Here is a 25,962-nt window from a genome sequence, read left to right as displayed (position 1 = left end):
AGTTCCCTTTCCACGACTAAGCATTTGCATTCAAGCGTTCATTTTCATTATACAATTCTGCAAATTCCATCTTTCCCCTTTCGTACTTCTTTATCATAATTTATAAATCAGATGGCAAATACGACGCATATGCTGAAGTTTTGAGACTCCTTCTTGATCACTGTAGACAAATGGCTCAATTTCTGCTTCTTCTACATTTTCTACTTCCAAGTGCTCTGCTGCATCGTTGCTGAATAACAGTTATTCACATACCGAGAATTTTTCCACATCCTTCCAATCTCGTGCTACTGACGCTCCTTTTTTTATTGAGTCCCAAACTTGCCTTTCGTCCTTGTTAAACTACTTCCAACTAAACCAATAAAATACAGAATCCATATCTTTAGGGAAACTTCAAATTATTCTTCCATATATATCAAACATGGTGACTCCACGTTTATCTTTCAGTTTTCCTCAAATTAAAATAATTTTTTTAGATTGTTGATTAATTTCTCCACACTTTCATTTCTGCAATCTGTTCTTCCTTTTTCCTTTTAAATAATTAATGCCTAATATGACATCACCTGTTAATAATCTTAATTCCAGTTATCTCACTAGCCTTTCCACAACTAAGTCGATCCGTTCAGTTACTTTGACATACTCGTATTTATCTATAACTGCCACTTTCAGGTGCTGTCCTATGTGACTTCATAGCTTCACATTATCACAAAGCATCCTTGAAATTACCGGGGCCACTCTTGCAATGTCTACAATCATTATTAGTTCAGTATTATCAAAATTTACACAAATGTCAAGACAGAGCAGATTTCTGAAAGATTGAACCTATACTTGTCGAACATCTTCCATATCCAGTGCATTTATAAAGAAATGTTCTTCTCTTTCAGCCGTATTACTCGAGATAAAGTCAATACTCAAGAAATATTTTTCATTTTCTCCAATATTTTCTTGACGTCTGTCATGTTCAGAAGTTGTCTTGTGGTGGTTGATCCGCTCATGACACGAGACATCAGCGTCAAATGCTCCATGTCTGCGATTAATCCTTTATACTCTCATGTTCGTATCTCTGTAAATTTCCATCCCATTCAATATGTCCGTTACGAGTCTGGTTTGAAGTGGCCATATTACAATACTGCCTGATCATATGCTTGCAATGATTATTGAAACATGGCCATTGCATTTCATCTGCGGTTGGGCCGGAGGTTGCCTTTATACATTACTATTGTTATGACTATTTCTTGTCCGCTGTTGAGGCCTCTTGTTCTCTTAATCATTGTCTCATCGAACACCGCTTCCATTCCTGAGCCATTCGTTAATAAATCTGCACCACCTATTATTTTGATACCGGTTATACTGATTCCAAAGCTGTAAATTCCATTGGAACTGCTCAAAACGTCTTTCTGGTTGAAACTTTCCCTTTTATCATTATTATTGCCCCTTCAGCAGTGATTTTCCAAATCCTCCAACGACGTAATAAATTATTCCATTCTGTATTTTCTGTTTGTGATAGCAATCGCATGTACGTTCTACGGTAACTTTTTAATCTCTCCTTGAGATGCAGTAGATGGGACAAAAGTAAATTCTTTAGCGATGCTTTCATATTTTCCACCATCAGGATAATTACAAGCATCGAATATCCCACGTTTAGACTGTTGGCCTTTTGATCAGCTTCCTTCTACAAAATTCAGTCGAAATCTCTCTACAATATGACAGTTCTGAACAATAGCCATTGACTTGAGTTCCGTGTATCCATCAAGATCAGGGCGAGCTACGGCTTTGTTCGGTCCTTCTCGGAAGTACCGTACCCAGAACAGCGCTGCATTTCAGAGAGTATTGCGACGTGTCATTTTTCCGTCGGCGCAGCTCTCTCCACTTCGACAGAATCACGGTGTCAGCGCTTTTTATCCTTCGCTTTTTATTCGTGGTATAAATCATTTTATATGACCAGCAGCTGTTTACACAGAAAGCGGTCACCTAGCGATCTATCGTCCAAAGCCACTAAAATCAAAGGGAATGGCAGAAGACAGGGATGAAATTTCTCAATATATATTATATAATCGCGTAAGAGACGGGTACTCCAAATCTGCTACGAAACGACATTACCACGGAGAAGGAATTTAAAGATTTAGTTCACAATGGAAGCACAAAATTACAACGATCAAGATATGAGATTCATTGTTCTGTTCATCAAAAAATACTTTGTGCTAAATTTGCGCGCGTGGAGCACGGGAAGAAGCTGGTGGTATTAATAAGAAAATTTCTGAAGTCGCACGCATTATTCCACACTCAGCTGCAGCACGTTTCGATTGACCTGAACGAAGAGTATGGAGACTTTACGCGTTACTGCAAAGTATGATGGTTAAGTCAAGGGGCATGCCTAGAACGATTTTTCGAATTAAAACTCGCTATTGTTGAATTTATGAATGAAAAATGAGTCTAGGAATGAAAATTAGAGCATACGGAAAGGACTGTAGCCCTCGCATTTTAATTGGACTTGACACTGCCCAAAATAAGGCACTGTAAGGTGAACAAAACCATGTTTCTAATTTTGTGGGGATGCATTTAAAAAGAAACCCGCGTTGTAGTAGGGATACATTTTGACGAACGCAGTCCAGTTCCCTAAGCTCACTATCCTTAAAGAAAACGCGAGGTTCGGAGAGTTCATCGTGACGAATGAATTCGAAGGTAGTGTCCTAAATGTTTTGAAGATGGTTCAAATGGCTCTGAGCACTATGGTACTCAACTGCTGTGGTCATCAGTCCCCTAGAACTTAGAACTACTTAAACCTAACTAACCTAAGGACATCACACACATCCATGCCCGAGGCAGGATTCGAACCTGCGACCACAGCCGTCACGCGCTTCAAGACTGTAGCGCCTAGAACCGCTCGGCCACTCCGGCCGGCCTTCAGCGTCAGGCTTGCATTCAGTAACACTCAGTTCCGTCACGAGTTTGTTTCCCTGCAGTGGTACACAGTGACATAGGTAAGCATACTGTTGATGTATATAAACTTCGGATGTGAATCCATACACTGATGTGAGAAAATTAATGGAGTAACTCCTAATATCATGTCGGACCTCGTTTTTCCAGGCATAGTGAAGCAACGCAACGTGGCTTTAACTCAACAACTCGTTGGAAATCCCCTGCATAAATATTGGGCCATGCTACATTTATAGCCGTCCGTAACAGCGAAAGTGTTATGGGTGCAGTATTTTGCGCACAAACTGGCCTCTTGATTATGTTCCATAACCGTTCGATGGGATTCATGTCGAACGATCTGGCGGCATAAATCACACGCTCGAACTGTCCAGAACGCACTTCAAAGCAATCGCAAACTACTGTGACCCACTGACGTGGCGCATTACATGGAACATGAAGTACACAATTGGCCATTAAAATTGGTACACCAAGAAGAAAAGCAGATGATACACGGGTATTCCTTGGACAAGTATTTTATACTAGAACTGACATGTGATTACATTTTCACGCAGTTTGGTTGCATAGACCTTGAGAAATCAGTACCCAGAACGACCACCTCTGGCCGTAATAACGGACTTGATACCCCTGGGCATTGAGCAAACAGAGCTTGGATGGCGCGTACAGGTACAGCTGCCCATGCAGCTTCAACACGATACCACAGTTCATCAAGAGTAGTGACTGGCGTATTGTGAAGAGCCAGTTGCTCAGCCACCACTGACCAGGCGTTTTCAATTGGTGAGAGATCTGGAGAATGTGCTAGCCAGAGCAGCAGTCGAACGTTTTCATTATCCAGAAAGGCGCGTACAAGACCTGCAACATGCTGTCGTGCATTATCCTGCTGAAATGTAGGGTTTCAGAGGAATCGAATGAAGGGTAGAGCCACGGGTCGTAACACATCTGAAATGTAACGTCCACTGTTCAAAGTGCCGTCAATGCGAACAAGAGGTGACCGAGACGTGTAACCAATGGCACCCCATACCATCACGCCGGGTGATACGCCAGTATGGCGGTGACGAATATACGCTTCCAAAGTGCGTTTACCGCGTTGTCACCAAACATGGAAGCGACCATCGTGATGCTGTAAACAGAACCCGGATTCTTCCGAAAAAATCGCGTTTTGCTATTCATGCAACCAGTTTTGTCGTTGAGTACACCATCGCAGGCGCTCCTGTCTGTGATGCAGCGTCAGGGGTAACCGCAGCCATGGTCTCCGAGCTGATAGTCCATCCAGCTGCAAACGTCGTCGAACTGTTCCTGCAGATGGTTGTTGTCTTGCAAACGTCCCCATCTGTTGACTCAGGTATCGAGACGTGGCTGCACGATCCGTTACAGCCATGCGGATATGATGCCTGTCATCTTGACTGCTAGTGATACGAGGCCGTTGGGATCCAGCATGGTGTTCCATATTACCCTCCTGAATCCACTGATTCCATATTCTGCTAATAGTCATTGGATCTCGACCAACGCAAGCAGCAATGTCGAGATACGATAAACCGCAAACGCGATGGGCTACAATGCGTCCTTTATCAACGTTTCACCAGGCAACGCCGGTCAACTGCTGTTTGTGTATGAGAAATCGGTTGGAAACGTTTCTCATGTCAGCATGTTGTAGTTGTCGCCCCCGGCACCAACCTTGTGTAAATGCTCTGAAAAGCTAATCATTTGCATGTCACAGTATCTTCTTCTTGTCGGTTAAATTTCGCGTCTGTAGCAAGTCATCTTCGTGGTGTCGCAATTTTAATGGCGAGTAGTGTATACGAATGGCTGAAAATGATCTCACTGTAGCCGAAAATAACCTCTTACAGTCAGTTATCGGCCCAATTGGATCAGAGGACCCAGTCCATTCCATACAGACACGAGGTACACCATCATGGCTGGCCGGGGTGGCCGAGCGGTTCTAGGTGCTACAGTTTTGAACCGCGCGACTGCTACGGTCGCAGGTTCGAATCCTGCCTCTGGCATGGATGTATGTGATGTCCTTAGGTTAGTTAGATTTCAGTAGTTCTAAGTTGTAGGGGACTGATGACCTCAGATGTTAAGTCCCATAGTCCTCAGAGCCATTTTTGAACACCATCATGGAGCCACCACCAGCTTGCACAGTGCCCTTTTGACAACTTGTGCCCATGGCATCGTGGGGTCTGAGCCACACTCGAACCCTGCCATAAGCTATTACCCACTGACATCGAGACTCATCTGAACACTCCACGGTTTTTCAGCCGTCTAAGGTCCAGCCGATTTGGTCACGAGCCCAGGAGAGAAGCTGCAGGAGATGTCGTGCTGTTACCAAAGTCACTCGCTGTCGTTCGTCGTAGCCCACTAACGACAAATTTCGACGCACTGTCGTAATGAATACGTAATGTTACGTCCCACATTGATTTCTGCGGTTATTTCACACAGTACTACTTGTCTGTTAACAATGGCAAATCCACGCAAACGCCGCTGTTCTCGATCGTTAATTGAAGACGTTGACCAGTGCCATGGCCGTGTTGAGAGGTAGTGCCTTGTAATGGTTCTTTATTTACGTGACCATTACGGCACTCCAACCCCAGTTCTCGATACCAGTAATATTGAACTACTTTTCTGAGAAGTAAGAGACATATTTTTGTGACAATATTCACATTTCGTTTTATTAATGTATAGGTACTCCGATGTATCGATATATTACAGTGATATGGTTCTTGTGTGTATGCATTTCTGTGAGACTGTTACAATCTTTGACTTACTTGTAACTGTTCTGGCGCAAATGCGCACAGAGCAGTCTTTGTTTCACTTTGCAGAAGTTAAGTTGTTATTTCGCTTAGTAAAAGAACAGTCAAGTCTTGTGTCTGGTTAAACTGGAAATTAAATATATGAAGATTGATACAAAACTGTTTTCTTGTTGATGTGACAATTAAGAAGGAGTATATGTGAATTTAGAAGACGTTTATTAAAAATGTAGATCGTGAACACCAAGTCAAAAATTATTTCTACCATGCCATTGTTCTGATCTGGGGTTGTTTGATCATTAAGAATTTCCTGAAAAACGCATTTGTTAGGTCTTCAAATATTGCTAAAATACAGATCTGGACCTTCTAGCAGTCAAAGTGGAATCACCCTAGAATTAACAAGAAGAGCCATAACGACTTTGACGAAATTTACGTGGGAATCCATTCAAGACAAGTGCCAAATTAATGACTTTTTTACCGTGGCCTCATTATTTCTATTCTGACGATACCATCCACAGTCAATAACTTAGTTGTTGCCCGATAAAGTGAACATATGCTGCGTGAGCTACATCATCAATCTGATTTCTAATCTACTATGCGGTGGTGGTATAGGTAGGCTGTTTAGGTTTTTTTATTGGTAACGCCGCCGCCACGTAGCGCTCTGTATGAAAATAACTGGCTGTGCCGTGTGCAGTCTGTGGCTGGTTGGCATTGTTGTAATACTCGCCATTGTAGTGTCGGGCAGCGGCAGCTGGATGCTAACAGCGCGTAGCGTTGCGCAGTTGGAGGTGAGCCGCCAGCAGTGGTGGACGTGGGGAGAGAGATGGCGGAGTTTTGAAATTTGTAAGAATTGATGTCACGAACTGATATATATATTATGACTATTAAGGTAAATACATTGTTTGTTCTGTATTAAAATCTTTCATTTGCTAACTATGCCTATCAGTAGTTAGTGCCTTCAGTAGTTTGAATCTTTTATTTAGCTGGCAGTGGTGGCGCTCGCTGTATTGCAGTAGTTCGAGTAACGAAGATTTTTCTGAGGTAAGTGATTTGTGAAACGTATAGGTTATTGTTAGTCAGGGCCATTCTTTCGTAGGGATTTTTGAAAGTCAGATTGCGTTGCGCTAAAAAATATTGTGTGTCAGTTTAAGCACAGTCGTGTATAAATTGTTCTAAGGGGACGTTTCAGTGGTATCGTTAGAGCCTGAAATTTGGTACTGTCGGCACACTCTTGGATCTCGATATACTGAATTCTCTAACAATTTCCGAAATGGAATGCCCCATGCGTCTAGCTCCGGCTACCATTCCGCGTTCAAAGTTTGTAAATTCCCGTCGTGCGGATATAACTACATCGGTAACATTTTCACATGAATCATCTGACTAAAATGACAGCTCCGTCGAGGCACTGCCACTTTATGCCTTGTGTACGCAATACTAACGCCATCTGTATATATGCAATTAGTGTCTCACGACTTTTTTCGCCTCAGTGTAATACAGTGGAAGAACGGCACGACGCTATGCCGAGCCGTTCCCTCAGCGACGGTAGCCACACATAAGCACCTACGAGAAATCGGATCCTTTCGTGTTATAATGAAAGATGTTGGCCATACGAGGTATGCCAAAGCTCCCAATCTGGAAACGAATGTGTTATATGCTACTAGTGTCAAAATTGCCACCAGTAGTAGCCGCCTTTCACGAGCCACAAACACAAACCAAACTATTGTTCTGAGTATCTTATATAAACAATGGGGCCTTATGAGATCATATTACAGGGTACAAATGGCTAAAATGGCTCTAAGGACTATGGGACTTAACATCTGAGGTCACCCGTCCCCTAGACTTAGAACTACACTCCTGGAAATTGAAATAAGAACACCGTGACATCATTGTCCCAGGAAGGGGAAACTTTAATGGCACATTCCTGGGGTCAGATACATCACATGATCACACTGACAGAACCACAGGCACATAGACACAGGCAACATAGCATGCACAATTTCGGCACTAGTACAGTGTATATCCACCTTTCGTAGCAATGCAGGCTGCTATTCTCCCGTGGAGACGATCGTAGAGACGCTGGATGTAGTCCTGTGGAACGGCTTGCCATGCCATTTCCACCTGGCGCCTCAGTAGGACCAGCGTTCGTGCTGGACGTGCAGACCGCGTGAGACGACGCTTCACCCAGACCCAAACATGCTCAATGGGGGACAGATCCGGAGATCTTGCTGGCCAGGGTAGTTGACTTACACCTTCTAGAGCACGTTGGGTGGCACGGGATACATGCGGACGTGCATTGTGCTGTTGGAACAGCAAGTTCCCTTGCCGGTCTAGGAATGGTAGAACGATGGGTTCGATGACGGTTTGGATGTACGGTGCACTATTCAGTGTCCCCTCGACGATCACCACAGGTGTAAGGCCAGTGTAGGAGATCGCTCCCCACACCATGATGCCGGGTGTTGGCCCTGTGTGCCTCCGTCGTATGCAGTGTTGATTGTGGCGCTCACCTGCACGGCGCCAAACACGCATACGACCATCATTGGCACCAAGGCAGAAGCGACTCTCATCGCTGAAGACGACACGTCTCCATTCGTCCCTCCATTCACGCCTGTCGCGACACCACTGGAGGCGGGCTGCACGATGTTGGGGCGTGAGCGGAAGACGGCCTAACGGCGTGCGGGACCGTAGCCCAGCTTCATGGAGACGGTTGCGAATGGTCCTCGCCGATACCCCAGGAGCAACAGTGTCACTAATTTGCTGGGAAGTGGCGGTGCGGTCCCCTACGGCACTGCGTAGGATCCTACGGTCTTGGCGTGCATCCGTGCGTCACTGCGGTCCGGTCCCAGGTCGACGGGCACGTGCACCTTCCGCCGACCACTGGCGACAACATCGATGTACTGTGGAGACCTCACGCCCCACGTGTTGAGCAATTCGGCGGTACGTCCACCCGGCCTCTCGCATACCTACTATACGCCCTCGCTCAAAGTCCGTCAACTGCACATACGGTTCACGTCCACGCTGTCGCGGCATGCTACCAGTGTTAAAGACTGCGATGGAGCTCCGTATGCCACGGCAAACTGGCTGATACTGACGGCGGCGGTGCACAAATGCTGCGCAACGGCCAACGGCAACGGCAACGGCAACGGCCAACACCGCGGTTCCTGGTGTATCCGCTGTGCCGTGCGTGTGATCATTGCTTGTACAGCCCTCTCGCAGTGTCCGGAGCAAGTATGGTGGGTCTGACACACCGGTGTCAATGTGTTCTTTTTTCCATTTCCAGGAGTGTACTTAAACCTAACGAAACTAAGGATATCTCACACATCCATGCCCGAGGCAGGATTCTAACCTTCAACCGTAGTAGCCGCGCGGTTCCAGACTGAAGCGCCTAGAACCGCTCGGCCACAATGGCCGGCTATATTACAGGGTTTTCACTGTTTTTCAGGTATTTTTACAGGAACACAAGTACGAGAGGACTTTAAAAACTAAACTACACTTATCGTCCCTCGCTAAGATCATCTGTCAACAAGGGTGGCACGTTATCTGGGATTCGTGCTTTCGAAGTTCTGCTGCGGTGCGTTCAACAGGTGAATCACAGTGTGACAGTGAAATGGTGTGGGAACTGGAAATGTACTCCAATGCTGCAGTACGCGGGACACTATGATTCTTGTGGGCAACCGGGCACAAAACTGCAAACAGGATCTCCTTTAAATTCTTGTTTTATGTGGAATAAATGCGATGTTGCCTCCAGTGACATTGATATTGTGTCAATCTTAGCAAGACCCCATCGACATTGGAGATGCTGATCACGTTGGAAGGCCCTCGCTTTCGACCTCATTCTATAATGTTCATTGCACCAATCTAATACCAATGAGGATCAACGACGAGAACCATGACACAGTGGTTCACAGATGGCTCCGTCACCAAGGAGCAGATTACTACAAGGAACTGAAAGACTAGTACAACGTTCCGACTGTTGTTTACGTAGACTTGGTGACTATGCTGAAAATAGTCTCACGTGGCTTTGTCACTATGAAGTGTAGTGCAGCATCCCATTCTAATGCGTCACTAAATTCACTAATTCCCTTCGTAGTAGAGGTGACAAACCAAATAGATCATAATTATACTTATGGAAAAATAACAACACCAAAAAATAGTTACTCTAGACTAATGAAATTTTGGGAATACGTTTGTCTAGGTAATGTATTTAAGTGACTAACACAGAATGATCACGAGTTAATGTAAGCGACAACAAGCCACTGGAAATGTGAACTGCTGGTCCCCTAAGAACCGGTGTGATCGCCAGAATATCGAATGCAAGCATGCAAAATTCATGCATTGTGTTTTCCAGGTTCCGAATTTCAGTTTCTGGGATGGAGTTCCATGCCTTTTGCACCTGGTCAGTCAATACAAGATCAGTTAATTCTGTTTGTGGATGACGGAGATGTCATTCGATGATGTCCCATATGTGCTCGAATGGAGAGAGATCTGGTGATTGAGCAGGCCGAGGCAACATGACGAATCTGTAGAGTATGTTTGGTTACAACAGTGGTATGTGGGCGAGCGTTATCCTGTTGGAAAATACCCAATAGAATGTTGTTCACGAATGGCAGCACAAGAGGTCAAATCAGCAGACTAATGTACAAATTTGCAATCAGAGTGCGTGAGATAACCACGAACGTGCTCCTGATGTCATACTCGCACTCCAGACAACAAACCCATGTGTAGGTCTAATGTGTTTAGCACACAGACAGGTTGGTTACAGATCCTCAAGTCGTCTCCTTTTAGCCAACACACGGCCATCACTGGCACCGAGGCATATCCAACTTTCATCAGAAAAAACGAAAGACTTCTATACTCCCTCCAATGAGCTCTCGCTTGACACCACGGAAGACAATAATGGCGATAGTTCGGCTTCAGTAGAACACACACTACAGGACGTCTGACTTGGAGCTGCCCTTGAAGTAACCGATTTGTACCAGTTCGTTGTGTCAACGTGGTGCGAAATACTGCTCAGACTGCTGCTGATTCAGTACCATGTACCAGAGCCATACGCCGAACAAGATGGTCTTCTCTCTCGGTAGTGCCACGTGATCATCCAGAGACCAGTCTTTTTGTGACCGCAAATTCTCGTGACCACCTCTGCCGGGAATCATGTACAGTGGCTACATTCCAGCCAGTATCGTGGTAGGAACACCCAGCTTCTCGTAGCCCTAATACACGTCCCCGTTCAAACTCAGAGAGGTGTTGGTAATGGGTTTTTGTCGCCTTAAAGGCATCCTTGGTCATCATGAACTCACCACATCCAGTCTAACGCTCAAGACCGTTACATAGTGTATTTAAAGCAAACCTGATTTGATCCTCACAGTGATACTACTAGCGTCACTCTTATGCGACTGGCCCGGAGTTTGAATAGACACAATTCAAATGTAGAAACACGCCTACCAGCTTTCGTTTATGTTGCAAAACTCCTTAGCTTTGCGATTTTTTTCCGTCAGTGTATATTATTACTCTGTAGCCAGCCACCGGAGAACAACGGTCTTCTGTATCAAAACACTCAGAAAATATATCGAAATAAGGGTATATTTCTTGTGTAGTCAGAGTATATACAGCCTTTTAACGTGAAGAGTTAATGTTTGCGTGAAACTGGATATCTCCGCTGTTTCGTTTCCAATGGGCTGTTGCAGACTATATCTGTGTCGTCCTCTTGTTGACAGATAAAGCGGCCACACATCGCTCAGATCTGCTCAGATTTTTTTCTATTCCTGCCATTAACTGACCTTGATAAATGACGCGGAGTGACGTTTAATAGCCAAGAATCAGTCAGATGAGATTCTGGAAATAATTTCTTTCCGGGCTTGAACTACACTTTCTAAGTTCTCTTTCTCTTGATCTCTATTTGTCATATGGCGTACCAACTGTCTTCTCCGTCGAACAAGCGATCCGCTTCCGGCTATCTACATAAAATTTATCTTTGTTTTCCATTTCACCAATCCTATATTGAAACTTCCTGGCAGATTAAAACTGTGTGCCGTACCGAGACTCGAACTCGGAGGGTCTTTCAGGAGTGCTACTTCTGCAAGGTTCGCAGGAGAGCTTCTGTAAAGTTGGAAGGTAGGAGACGAGGTACTGGCAGAAGTAAAGCGTGAGTCGTGCTTGGGTAGCTCAGATGATAGAGCACTTACCCGCGAAAGGCAAAGGTCCCGAGTTCGAGTCTCGGTCCGGCACACAGTTTTAATCTATCAGGAAGTTTCATATCAACGCACACTCCGCTGCAGAGTGAAAATCTCATTCTGGAATCTGGAATACTGTGCTCAGCTTCTAGCGAAGATAAACCCTAATCTTCGCTTCTAATATGTTCCCAACAGCTACCGTAAGAGATTTGGTGGTTGTGGCTAACGTAAAGAATGTTTTTATGAAACAGAATCGCAACTTTTCGCCTACCTACAATCTTACATTCACATGGAAGGGTATCAGGCAATTTCAGAACCCAGTGCTGATAATCCTCTTGTATTTCGCGATGATTTCGTAACGATGTGGCGTCCCTATATTCATCTCTGCCGTCCGCTAACAGTCTCTGAGAATCACGGCTATATTAATTAAAACAGTGCCAACGCGGTTGGCGTGGATTACTGGGTGAAGTCCCTTTACTCTCTCTCTAGATGGCTGGTGAAAATGTAACTGATTGTTGGCGCTGAAAATAGTTGCAAGAAACATCGCTCTGTTACTAAATACACATCATTAGCGATCGCCTTCTTCATATATTCAGATCAATACATAGGAAATTGTAGGGAACTGAAGTCTGATCGTCATTTCAACAACGCATAGGAAGGCGTTAGGGTATACTCGAAACCATAACCTGTGCCCAGAATCTCGTGTTCTCTAGACTGTTCAGTGAGGAAGAATTTCACGTTTCTGATGAAACATGAAAGTGCTGCTAAAACTTTTTGCTGCTGCCATTAGCAGCTGGTGGCCAGTTGGTGGATTTTGCTGCAAGGCATTTCGAAACGAGGTACAATTGTTTGCAAAGTTCCTGTGCGATCAAATGTCGCCTGTCAACAGTTCTGATAGATGTCAGAGCTCTTGCGTCACGTCAAAAAATACCTCACTCTCTGGGCAGGACTGCAAAAGCATTCTACGCATTTTATCGGATTGTGGGAGGAGTAGGAGCTCACGTGTACACCTTTGTTACAATGCTGGACGGTTTTATTTGCTCTATCGTGCACCAGTTTCGATCCTAGCGGCACTTTACTAGGTCAGCACCCGCCTCCGTATCTGAGGTCACTGCCGCACGCCAGTGCGGTGTCGCTCGATTCGAACGTAATCGGTCCGAATTCTAGAGATAGAAGGAACATTCATCGCCTGTATTTGTGCCACATGAGGAAGAAAGGTAGTAGCGTACTGATCTCGATTACCAATATGCTTCGATAAATAACAAATGTGCTTTATCTACAGTGTCTAATGCAGTGAGAACAATGAACAGAGATTAATCTGCACACGGCCAAGCTTTTTACAAGTGCACGACATTGCGAGCGCAGAGAACGATGCAGGCGCAAACGAAAGCTACAAGTGCAGGACTCAACATTACAGACAGCATTAGAACTTAAGGTCGATATGACAAAAGTCATGAGATACCTATATGCACATATACAGATGGCGCCAGTGTCGTGTACATAAGGCAGAAAAGGGCAGTGCATTGGCGGATCTGTAATTTGTACTCAGGTGATTCATGTGAAAAAGTTTCCGATGTAGTTATGGCCGCAGGACGGGAATTAACTGACTATGAACGCGGAGTGGTCGTTGGAGCTAGGCGTATGGGACATTCCATTTCGGAAATCGGTAGGGAATTCAATATTCTGAGTTCCACTGTGTCACGAGCGTACCGCGAATACCAAATTTCAGGCCTTACTTCTCACCACGGACAACGCAGTGGCCTACGGCCTTCGCTTAACGACCCAGAGCAGTGCCGTTGGCGTAAAGGTATAGCTGTTGGCAGACTAGCCAAACTGCGTGAAAACACCGCATAAATCAATATGGGACGTACGACGGAACGTATACGTTAGGGCAGTGCGGCGAAATTTGCCGTTAATAGACTATGGCAATATGCGACCGACGCAAGTGCCTTTGCTAAGAGCATGACGTCGCCTGCAGCGCCTCTCCTGGGATGATGACAACATTAGTTGGACCCTAGACGACTGGAAAACCGTGACCTGGTCAAATGAGTCCCGATTTCAGTTTTTAAGAGATGATGGTAGTGTTAGAGTATGGAGCATGGATGTTATGTTCGAGTTATGTTCGAGTATAAAGACTATCCTGCAGACTATAAATCTACTCTGTAGGAATCATCGTAAGTATCGAAAAAGACGATCGTGTGAAACCCAGCTCGCGCTATTCGTCCACGAGACTCAGAGAGCCATAGACACGGGTTCACAGGTGGATGCCGTGTTTCTTGACTTCCGCAAGGCGTTTGATATAGCTCCTCACAGCCGTTTAATGAACAAAGTACGAGCATTTGGACTATCAGACCAATTGTGTGATTGGATTGAAGAGTTCCTAGATAACAGAACGCAGCATGTGATTCTCAATGGAGAGAAGTCTTCCAAAGTAAGAGTGATTTCAGGTGTGTCGCAGGGGAGTGTCGTAGGACACTCCTGGAAATTGAAATAAGAACACCGTAAATTCATTGTCCCAGGAAGGGGAAACTTTATTGACACATTCCTGGGGTTAGATACATCACATGATCACACTGACAGAACCACAGGCACATAGACACAGGCAACAGAGCATGCACAATGTCGGCACTAGTACAGTGTATATCCACCTTTCGTAGCAATGCAGGCTGCTATTCTCCCATGGAGACGATCGTAGAGATGCTGGATGTAGTCCTGTGGAACGGCTTGCCATGCCATTTCCACCTGGCGCCTCAGTTGGACCAGAGTTCGTGCTGGACGTGCAGACCGCGAGAGACGACGCTTCATCCAGTCCCAAACATGCTCAATGGGGGACAGATCCGGAGATCTTGCTGGCCAGGGTAGTTGACTTACGCGTTCTAGAGCACGTTGGGTGGCACGGGATACATGCGGACGTGCATTGTCCTGTTGGAACAGCAAGTTCCCTTGCCGGTCTAGGAATGGTAGAACGATGGGTTCGATGACGGTTTGGATGTACCGTGCACTATTCAGTGTCCCCTCGACGATCACCAGAGGTGTACGGCCAGTGTAGGAGATCGCTCCCCACACCATGATGCCGGGTGTTGGCCCTGTGTGCCTCGGTCGTACGCAGTCCTGATTGTGGCGCTCACCTGCACGGCGCCAAACACGCATACGACCATCATTGGCACCAAGGCAGAAGCGACTCTCATCGCTGAAGGCGACACGTCTCCATTCGTCCCTCCATTCACGCCTGTCGCGACACCACTGGAGGCGGGCTGCACGATGTTGGGGCGTGAGCGGAAGACGGCCTAACGGTGTGCGGGACCGTAGCCAAGCTTCATGGAGACGGTTGCGAATGGTCCTCGCCGATACCCCAGGAGCAACAGTGTCCCTAATTTGCTGGGAAGTGGCGGTGCGGTCCCCTACGGCACTGCGTAGGATCCTACGGTCTTGGCGTGCATCCGTGCGTCACTGCGGTCCGGTCCCAGGTCGACGGGCACGTACACCTCCCGCCGACCACTGGCGACAACATCAATGTACTGTGGAGACCTCACGCCGCACGTGTTGAGCAATTCGGCGGTACGTCCACCAGGCCTCCCGCATGCCCACTATACGCCCTCGCTCAAAGTATGTCAACTGCACATACGGTTCACGTCGACGCTGTCGCGGCATGCTACCAGTGTTAAAGACTGCGATGGAGCTCCGTATGCCACGGCAAACTGGCTGACCCTGACGGCGGCGGTGCACAAATGCTGCGCAGCTAGCGCCATTCGACGGCCAACACCGCGATTCCTGGTGTGTCCGCTGTGCCGTGCGTGTGATCATTGCTTGTACAGCCCTCTCGCAGTGTCCGGAGCAAGTATGGTGGGTCTGACACACCGGCGTCAATGTGTTCTTTTTTCCATTTCCAGGAGTGTACATAAATGACCTTGTGGATAACATCGGAAGTTCACTGAGGCTTTTTACGGATGATGCTGTGGTGTATCGAGAGGTTGTAACAGTGGAAAATTGTACTGAAATGCAGGAGGATCTGCAGCGAATTGACGCATGGTGCAGGGAATGGCAATTGAATCTCAATGTAGACAAGTGTAATGTACTGCGAATACATAGAAAGAAATATCCCTTATCATTTAGCTAAAATTTAGCAGGTGAGCTACTGTAAGCAGTTAATTCCATAAATTATCTGGGAGTAGGCATTAGGAGTCATTTAAAATGAAATGATCATATAAAGTTGAGCGTCGGTAACTACTAATGTAGTGCCCCTTACTCGCGGCATTTCACTAATTCCCTTCCGCATAACAGGTTCAAACTCATAAGGAAATCGACGAAATGCCCCCAATGCTAAGGATAATATACAAGAGGCACTACATTAGTAGTGTGACTAATTTGAGATTTTGTGCCAGACGGGAGGCGTGGTAGAATAGTCCATGTGGTTGCACTGTCTACTGTGTCTGGACGGCTTAGTGGTCAGAGCATCTGTCTAGTAGGCAGGAGATCCGGGTTCGAACCCTGGTCCAGCCAAATTTTCAACTCCCCTATTGATTTCAATCACTCGCAGCCAGTGTCTGTAATTCCTTTGTGTCTTAATTCACAATGACTGCTGGATCAGACTGTTTTTTCTTCTATCAGACATGTTCGAAAGAACAGACTCCACATGTACGAGCAGAAGTGTTCCCACATCACATACTTAACAGGGAGCAGCATGAAAAACGTGGTTCTTGTTGTCTAATACTCCAACGAGAATATTAGAATGGACACTGGACTGTCTTTCCTTCTTCCTACATAGCCACATTGCATATTTAATTGCCAGTTAGTGACGTATTAGTTCACAGATGCGTGGTAGAAGTACTCCTAGACATTGAAAAAATAGGTGAGTGTTTAACGTCTGTATTAATCGGGGAAAAACTTACATTTTAATAGAGTATTCGGCCGTTAGTCTGCTCATGGTTCTCTAAACACTAACCCAGTGTCAAAACCAATACCTCACCTCGTTGTGAAGATCTAGAGGTGTAATTAATGCAGAAATAGACAGAGTAGGTGTTGAGGATATATGTGGCAACGAAGTCGACGCCCGCATCTCGTGGTCGTTGCGGTAGCGTTCTCGCTTCCCACGCCCGGGTTCCCGGGTTCGATTCCTGGCGGGGTCAGGGATTTTCTCTGCCTCGTGATGGCTGGGTGTTGTGTCATGTCCTTAGGTTATTTAGGTTTAAGTAGTTCTAAGTTCTAGGGGACTGATGACCATAGATGTTAAGTCTCATAGTGCTCAGAGCCATTTGAACCAGTTTTTTTTAACAAAGTCGACGTCCGCAGGACATAAATAAATGGAAACTCACATTAGACCTGTTCATAAAGTGACAAATAAAAAAGATACGGCCTTGAATAAATTTTCATTCACGTACAAGCCTTGCTTATCCATTATGACGCTGCCCCCCTCCCTCCTCCTCCCCTCCCCCCTCCTTGGTATTAAGCTGGACGTAAACAGGTATACGGATATAAAATAAATACTGCAGTAGGGTTGAGCTATATTTTCTTCGGGCTAGTGCTTCATTGCTCATAAACGTTTAGCTCCCTTTTAAAACATAAATAATTCTGGATAAAGTGCGTTGCGATTAGATTTTTATCTACAGAGGGGAGTAAAACATTATTTAATTATCATAAAAACGAAACGCCTCGTCTTGTAATTTACATTACAGCCTGAAAGTGTGGCAGTCCATTGCACAGGTCGTAAAGTCTGCAGTATAATCCCTAATGCAATGCTAAGAACAAGTATCAATTATTTGTAACTGGGAAGTGCGTACCATGGGACCTAAATGAGTAATTATTAAAGGACTCGCAAGTGGAAAGGAGCTATAAAACTCAAAGATGACGATATGTTACACTTTCAGTGGAAGAAAGTTCTCCTTGTCAATTAAATTAAGAATGACGAATTTCTTTCAGAAAAATAACATTAATCCACGGAAGCAATGTACTACATTAAATTGCTTTTTTCATTCTCCTTTGTGAGCTGCCTATAAAATTTCGATACCTTCCATGATAACATGTAAGTTTAAGATGTGTTTGCTGAATATTGATGCATGATGTTCCCCACTTTTAAACTTTCAAACATGAGTGGTCTGGTTAAATATCGATGAAGAAAGAGCTGAACCAGAACTATTTTCAATCTTTTATTACTGATTTCAGAATGAAATGGAGCAGATACTGAACTGCTTTCAAACTTTCTGGCAGAATGATGTGATTAATGTTCGAAGACCATCCTCACTTAAATCAGCGTCGTTTTATTAACAATGACCACCGAGTCCGGAGGCGTAGCTGTGTATATGCGAAACTTGCACAGGCGGGAGCCAACTTTAAATACCGGATTTCCGTTCTCCTTTGTTTTATAAGGCACTTCGGGGGAAGATGAGGGTGATTACAGCAACAAAGCAGCTGCCAATTCGATACACAAGCTAATGATATCATTGCTGACATGATGTTAAGGATTTACACAAATATGGTTTTCGTTACGTCACATCATCTATCTCATTTCACAGTCTGATACGTAAATTTAAATTTATACCTAATTGTCTACTGAAATAGTTAATCATTTGATCGGCAAAAGCTTTTTAATATCACGTTACAAATTGTTGAATTTGTAGTATAGATGCATATTTTGAAAAATCTCTTTTTTTTTCAGAGGCATGTCATTCAAATGGTTCAAATGGCTCTTAGCACTATGGGACTCAACATCTGTGGTCATCAGTCCCCTAGAACTTAGAACTACGGAAAACTAACTAACCTAAGGACATCACACAACACCCAGTCATCACGAGGCAGAGAAAATCCCTGACCCCGCCGGGAATCGAACCCGGGAACCCGGGCGTGGGAAGCGAGAACGCTACCGCACAACCACGAGCTGCGGACAGGCATGTCATTAACCTCTTTTAGTAAAGCTAATATTTTTCAAATGGGGAAGAAAACGAAAAGTCATACGTAAAGCCTTTTCTTACCTGTATCTTATGCAATGTAGCAGACCACAACGTCTGTACCTAACTGGAATTTGGGGACAAGACAGAAATTCACCTAGGCGAGTGTCACAGTTCCCCTAAGACCTAACCTGAGATTAAAAAGTTTACTCCTAGCAACATATACCGCCACCAGTCGATTAAAGGAGAAAGAGAGGAGGCCATTTCTGAAATTTACCAACAACGTAACCGCTACACAGTTTCAGACTCCGCATTTAGAGCAAGCTTCCATGTCAATTAGAAATCTGCGCTTTCTTTAATATCCAGATACTGCAGCGATATGGAGAAATACCCGTTTCTCTTCATTTTTTGAACTCTAGATCTAATGAAAGTATCATCAATGAAAAGCACCTTGTGTTAACTTTTCAAAATAAAAATGTATGTTTGAATTCAAGTCTGTTATATCACAACGAATCATTGTTTCAATGACTCAACGGCAATCAAATTCGACATGAAAGTTCCTGGCAGGTGAAAACTGTGTGTCGGACCGGGACTCGAACTCGGGACCTTTGCCCCTCGCGGGCAAGTGCAAGTGCAAGGTTCGCAGGAGAGTTTCTATGAGGTTTGGAAAGTAGGAGACGGTCCTCTTCTGTAAGTATGGCCGTGAGAAATGGTCGTGAGTTGTGCTTGAGGAGCTCAGTCGGTAGAGCACTTGCCTACGAAAGCAAAGGTCCCGATTTCGAGTCACGGTGCCGCAAACAGTTCTAATCTGCCAAGAAGTTTCATAACAGCGCACACTTCGCTGCAGAGTGAAAATTTCATTCTGGAAATTCGACATGTTTGTAAATTACAACTGAATAATACTGTTTCAACAGTCTGAAATGTTTCTACGAAGAAAATATGTTAATATATTGAAATTACAATGAAATGAACACCCTTAGCTGCTTACAGGCGTTGAAATACGTCAACGGGGACAGACGAACATGTGTGCCCCGACCGGGACTCGAACCCGTGATCTCCTGCTTACATGGCAGACGCTCTATCCATCTGAGCCACCGAGGACACAGAGGATAACGTAACTGTAGGGATTTACCTCTGGCACGCCTCCCGCGAAACCCACATTCTCAACGTACTGTCCCGCACTATATTCGTAGTGCCTCCGCCTATTATACTCATTACTCGCGGCACAGAAGAAGAAGATGGTCAAGTGGCCGGTGAGCCTTAACTATATATTTACTAAGATGGTATCTTTTCTTTCAGACGTATTTAATATATAAATATTTTCAACAATGTAGGTAACTTTTATATGATTATTTACGTCTTTATCTGGCTTCATGAACGACACTTCGCGGTTGTAATACTTTGATCGACGCAGTGAACTAACTAATCGACAGAAATTATAGTTGCACCTGATCCTATTGCATACATTAAATATTTGGGAGGATGCATACGGATCGATTTAAAGTGAAACGATCACATAAAACAAATCGTAGAATAGGCCAATGCCACACCCGAATTCATTGGCAGAGTATTCAGGACGTGTAGACCATCCATGAAGGGGACAGCTTACAGAACCCTCGTTCGATCGCTATTCGTATACTGTTTGGCAGTCTGGGACCCTTAATAGGCACAACTGAAAGAGAAATTAAAGGAGATGCTAAGAAGAGAAGTAAGTTTTGTTACGGGTTCGTTGTGTGTGCTCGAAATCATCACATGGATGTTTATCTAAATCCAGTGGCACAAATTAAAAGAGCGACGATGTGCTCCACGATGTGGCTTACAGCTAAAATTCCGGAAGCATATGCTCTTAGAAGAGTCAGCCAATATATTGCTTCCTCCACATATGCCTCACGAACAGACAGTGCAAGTAAAACTTAGTAGTTCAGGCTGAAAGCGAAGTTTGCCTGTCGTACGTTCGATACACCATTTACATTAGCCGGCCGCTGTGGACCAGCGGTTCTAGGCGCTTCAGTCCGGAACCGCGCTACTGCTACTGTTGCAGGTTCCAATTCTGCCTCTGGCATGGATGTGTGTGATGTCCTTATGTTAGTTAGGTTTAAGTAGTTATACGTTCTAGGGGACTGACGACCTCAGATTTTAACTCCTGTAGTGCTCAGGGCCATTTGAACATTTACAATCGTAGCAAGAAAGTGGGAGATTGACACAGGGACAGAAAGTGCCCAGAGCCACACACATAAAGTTGCCTTGCGGAGTGCAGATGTCGATCTGAATGAATTTCCTCATGTTGAGAAATGACAAGAAGCGTTCTCTTTTAGCTGGTAAAAATATCACTATAGCCAAGATCGCATAAATACTTCTTTATCAGAAATTTTTGTTACAAAACGTGTTCATTGTGAGCTGAAACCTCATGGAAAAATTGCCATGTTAGTGGATAATATGTAGATTTGTCAGAAATAAAACTTTTACAATGAAAAAGCACCGTGTGGACAAGGCCGTGTCCATATATGTAGCGAATACAGATGTTTGTTAAGTCTTAACAATCACTGTATACAGTAAAAGTACAATACCACATATGATTACCTTAGCTTGACATGTTGCATTTACCGATGATTCACCTTGTACCATTAACATGTTATAAGGTGGCTCCTCAATGAATGGAACATGTCAAGCTAATGTAAACAAATGTGCTATTGTACATATTACTATATATTGTGATTTTTAAGACTTAACAATCATCTGTGAGTGCTACATCTGTGGACATGGTCGTGATCACAACCTGCGTTTTGATTGTTAACGTTTTATTTCTGACAAACCTTTGCATAATGTGCTATATTTTGTTCACTAATATGATAACTTGGCATGAGGTTCCAAATCACAATGAACACGTTTTGTAACAAAACATTCTGAAGACCAGAAGGTAACACCAAATTCTATCGAAACCGGTTGTCGAAACCAAAGAAGTATTTATGCGATCTTGGCTACAGGAAGCTTTTTACCAAAAGATGTCGACCTATTTTATTTTACTGCTTTTTCGTTCTTTCGTTCGTTCTGGCCAAACTATCATTTAAGTAATGCTAGAAGATTCAGATAACACATTTTCGAAAGAGTCTGCAGGAATATGGACGATTCCCGAGTAGATTGAAGATCTACTGTATCAAATGTACCAACGGAGAAGAAGCCTACTCTGTGGGCGAGTTTTCCTCACTTACAATGGCGAGCAGTTTATGAATGTCTGAAATTTTAGGAATGTCCATTTTTGGCTAGTAGTTGGTTACAATAAATGAAACCAGTTTCATTTCACTCCAACTCCATTTTTATTTACTAGATACTATAATCTCCACCTCATGATTTCTGTAAATGCGATTACAATCCGATGCTGGACAGTAAATCACATGACTTTTCTTTCAGTGCCCCTAAGATTTCCTCGCTAACGGAACACGGACTTCTAACGGTGACCTCGCTTTTCACTGCGCCCAGGAAACAAATCACGTAGACGAAGAAGAAACGATTGTTTTTTCTCGTTTATTTGTACTTTGTCTTAATGAGTGGTTCTTCAAAATTCACGAACATATTGCTTTCTGAACACGTTTCATCTGTTTATTAAAATTTACATGCACTTTGAATATTTCTCTATAGTAAGTCCGGATACAGACGACGTTGTTTATTTCTTTGAATCTCATAAGAAATATATGGCATTCGTACCTACATTTTCAACATTCCAGTGTCTTCCTATAAGGGTCAAAGAGGGAAGAGACGAAATCAGCTGCAAATCTGGATACGAGTGTAATCACACCACGTCGATAGCGCAGTTCTGCGCTATGCAAGGTGGTCAGAAACAGAATGAAAAGCTTGTGAAAGTGTTACAGGGTAGGTAAGGTTGAGGAGTAATTATTAAGAAAAAACTCTATTCGCTGCGCCGTATCATAGTTAATTAGTAAAGAAGTTAGCCAATCAGGCCGTAGCGCGCACGAATTCAAGCAGCCCGCCAGAGAAGGTGTCGTCAGACATATTCTTCGATTGGTTTCCTGAAACGGAACAAGAGAGTCATACAGAAATTGGACACAGGATGGTAGTAGGGTCGATCCTGAGCCAAAAATAAAATGAAATGATGGAATGGCATTTATTGGGCGGGATATCCTCTTCAGGGTTCGGCTGCTGTATGGCAAGTCTTTTTATTTGACGCCGCACAACGACCTGCTTGACTAAATTCAGTGCAGATTGCCTCGGAAACGGAGCAGCGCATCGAATTTTTTTCTGAAAAATTATTTCTCAGCACAGCCTACCCTGTAATAGCCTTAGGTTTTCAGACTGTTTCTCACTGCCCTGTATAATATACGAGGATTGGAACTAAAATAGTCTCAACTATTGATTCACAACCGATAAAAAAGAGTAACATGTTTGCACCTGCTACTGTCCTTCAAAATAGTCACCAGCGTTGTGTAGAACCCGTTGCCAGCGATGTGGAAGGCGTAGTATACCGTTGGAGAGTCAGTTCTGTTGATGGTGCAAATGGAGCGGTCTACTGCCTGCCGAATTTCTGGAATAGTTCTGAAGCGAATGCCTTCATCTTCGGAATCAAATCAAAGTCACAAGGACTTAAGTCCGGGGAGTATGGTGGATGGTACAGTACTTCCCAATCCCATCGACCGAACACAGTAGCCACAGCTTGCGCTGTATGCGTCCGCGTATTGTCGTGCAAAATGATTAGTGGGTTGCGCAGAAAGTGTCGCCGCTTTTTTTCGCAAAGCTGGTCGCAGGTGATGCTCCAAAAACGAACAGTAATATTGTGCATTGGCGGTCTGCAGTGGAGGAACGTAATGCGTTAGGATAACACCATCACAGTCATTTTCGAGAATCACCATAACTTTCACCATACTGGGGCTCCGACGCGCTTTCGATTTTCGCGGCGACCCATAATGACGCCATTCGTTGGATTGGCGTTACAGTTTTGTCTTCGTGGCATTTGCTTCAGAACTGTTCCAGAGATTCGACAGGCAGTAGATCTCGCCATTCGCACCATCAACAGAACAGGCTCTGCTAACGGTATACTACGCCTTCCACATCGCTGGCAACGGGTTCTACACAATGCTCGTGACTACTTTGAAGGACAGTAACACGTGCAAACATGTAACTCTTTTGTATCGGTTGTGAATAAATAGTTGCCACTATTTAAGTTCCTACCCTCATGGATTGATACTTGAGTTCAAGAGGTTGTTTACGCTATAGTCTGCAACTCTACAACTGTAGGTGACAAGTTAAACTGTGTGATTCATAACGCAACAACCACAAATGCAAGAAATTCGCGGTGGATCTCTGTAATTGTACTATGAATAAAGATTTGCTTCCTTAAGTTAAAATTTGTAACTCAGAACGAAAAAGCTACCAATAATTAAGATTTTCGCAATTGCATTAGGGTTCCACTGGACTCATTAAAATTTTAAAGTAAAATTGAGGTTGACTGCAACTATGACACGGCCTGAAAAATGTTATTATATCCCGAACATCCAGCACTCGGCACTTGACATGTTGCACTGTTTTCGATGACTAAGAGCACGAACATCTAAAGAAATGTAAAAGAGTGATGTAAAGTAATCTGTGAATCCTCAAAACAAGTAGACAAATAAGTTTTCACGTGTATTTTAGTACTTCTCAGACACTTTTTCTCTGAAATTTTAAATACACAGTTTATACAGCACCACAGTGAACAAGTTTCTTAGGACGATGGACATTAGGTAGTACCTTAACATAGCCTTTGAACTAAACAAGTACCAGGTGATCAAAAAGTCAGTATAAATTTGAAAACTGAATAAATAACGGAATAATATAAATAGAGAGGTACAAATTACACAAATGCTTGAAATGACATGGGGTTTTATTAGAACCAAAAAATAGTTCAAAAAATGTCAGACAGATGGCGCTTCATCTGATCGGAATAGCAATAATTAGCATAACAAAGTAAGTCAAAGCAAAGATGATGTTGTTTACAGGAAATGCTCAATATGTCCACCATCATTCTTCAACAATAGCTGTAGTCGAGGAATAACAGCACTGTAAAGCATGTCCGGAGTTATGGTGAGGCATTGGCGTCGGATGTTGTCTATCAGCATCCCTAGACATGTTGGTCGATCACGATACACTTGCGACTTCAGGTAACCCCAAAGCCAATAATCGCACGGACTGAGGTCTGGGGACCCGGGAGGCCAAGCATGACGAAAGTGGCGGCTGAGCTCACGATCATCACCAAACGACGCGCACAAGAGATCTTTCACGCGTCTAGCAATATGGGGTGGAGCGCCTGGTTCTAAGAAAACCCCATGTCATTCCAAGCATGTGTGTCAATTTTTACCTCTCTATCTACATTATGTCCGCATCTCGTGGCCGTGCGGTAGCGTTCTCGCTTCCCGCACCCGGGTTCCCGGGTTCTATTCCCGACGGGGTCAGGGATTTTCTCTGCCTCGTGATGGCTGGGTGTTGTGTGTTGTCCTTAGGTTAGTTATGTTTAAGTATTTCTAAGTTCTAGGGGACTGATGACCATAGATGTTAAGTCCCATAGTGCTCAGAGCCATTTGAACCATATCTACATTATTCCGTGGTTTACTAAGTTTTCAAATGTGTACTGACTCTTTGATCACCCGGTATATTAAATGCGTCTTGTTCTGAACCATACGACGATGCTTAGAAAGCACACACCGTCCAACATAATGGAAACTATACTTGACTGATAGTTTTTCTTTTTCTTTGCAGTGCAACGCGGCGGTGGGCGTGAAGGCATTCTTCGATATGATGCACGGCGGGCCGCACAAGCTGATGCTGTTCGGCGCAGCCTGCACACAAGTCACCGACCCCATCGCCAAGGCGTCTCGCCGCTGGCATCTCACGCAGGTTGGTTCTTACATCCCACTCCCTCCAGCATCTACTGCAGATAGTGGCTCACAGTGCATATTCAAAATTGAGACGTGAATCGTTTATTTTATGCCATATGTTCCGCATACGACTTTGTTCGACATACAGTCCGAATAACTGAACCATATTCGGAAGAAACAGAGGCTGTCGCATGCAAGTTATCTACAAGATACTGATAGTACACAGAGACGATTATGTTGCCGTATTCTAAACTTTTCTATCTACTTGCCACCGTTGCCGAAGTTGCTAGCGCACACCAGTGTGGTAGTTCTCGGCTCGGTCGTGGCCAGTTCAAATACTACTGGTAGAAGATACTTTCACCACCAGTGTTTA

General features: G+C 44.3%; 1 protein-coding gene across 1 annotated transcript in view; it reads left to right on the top strand.

Moving 5' to 3' along the window:
* Window positions 1-25,962, top strand: part of LOC126298404 (gamma-aminobutyric acid type B receptor subunit 2) — a 1,564,981-nt gene that overhangs the window by 602,010 nt on the left and 937,009 nt on the right. The window contains exon 3 of the mRNA XM_049989720.1: window positions 25,471-25,608. Within this exon, the coding sequence (XP_049845677.1) occupies window positions 25,471-25,608 (138 nt within the window). The remainder of the gene's footprint in view (window positions 1-25,470; window positions 25,609-25,962) is intronic.

This window comes from Schistocerca gregaria, chromosome X, assembly GCF_023897955.1.
Source record: "Schistocerca gregaria isolate iqSchGreg1 chromosome X, iqSchGreg1.2, whole genome shotgun sequence".
NCBI classification, from domain to species: domain Eukaryota; kingdom Metazoa; phylum Arthropoda; class Insecta; order Orthoptera; family Acrididae; genus Schistocerca; species Schistocerca gregaria.
The sequence above is the reverse complement of the archived record's forward strand: the minus strand, read 5'-3'. Positions and strand labels throughout refer to the sequence as shown.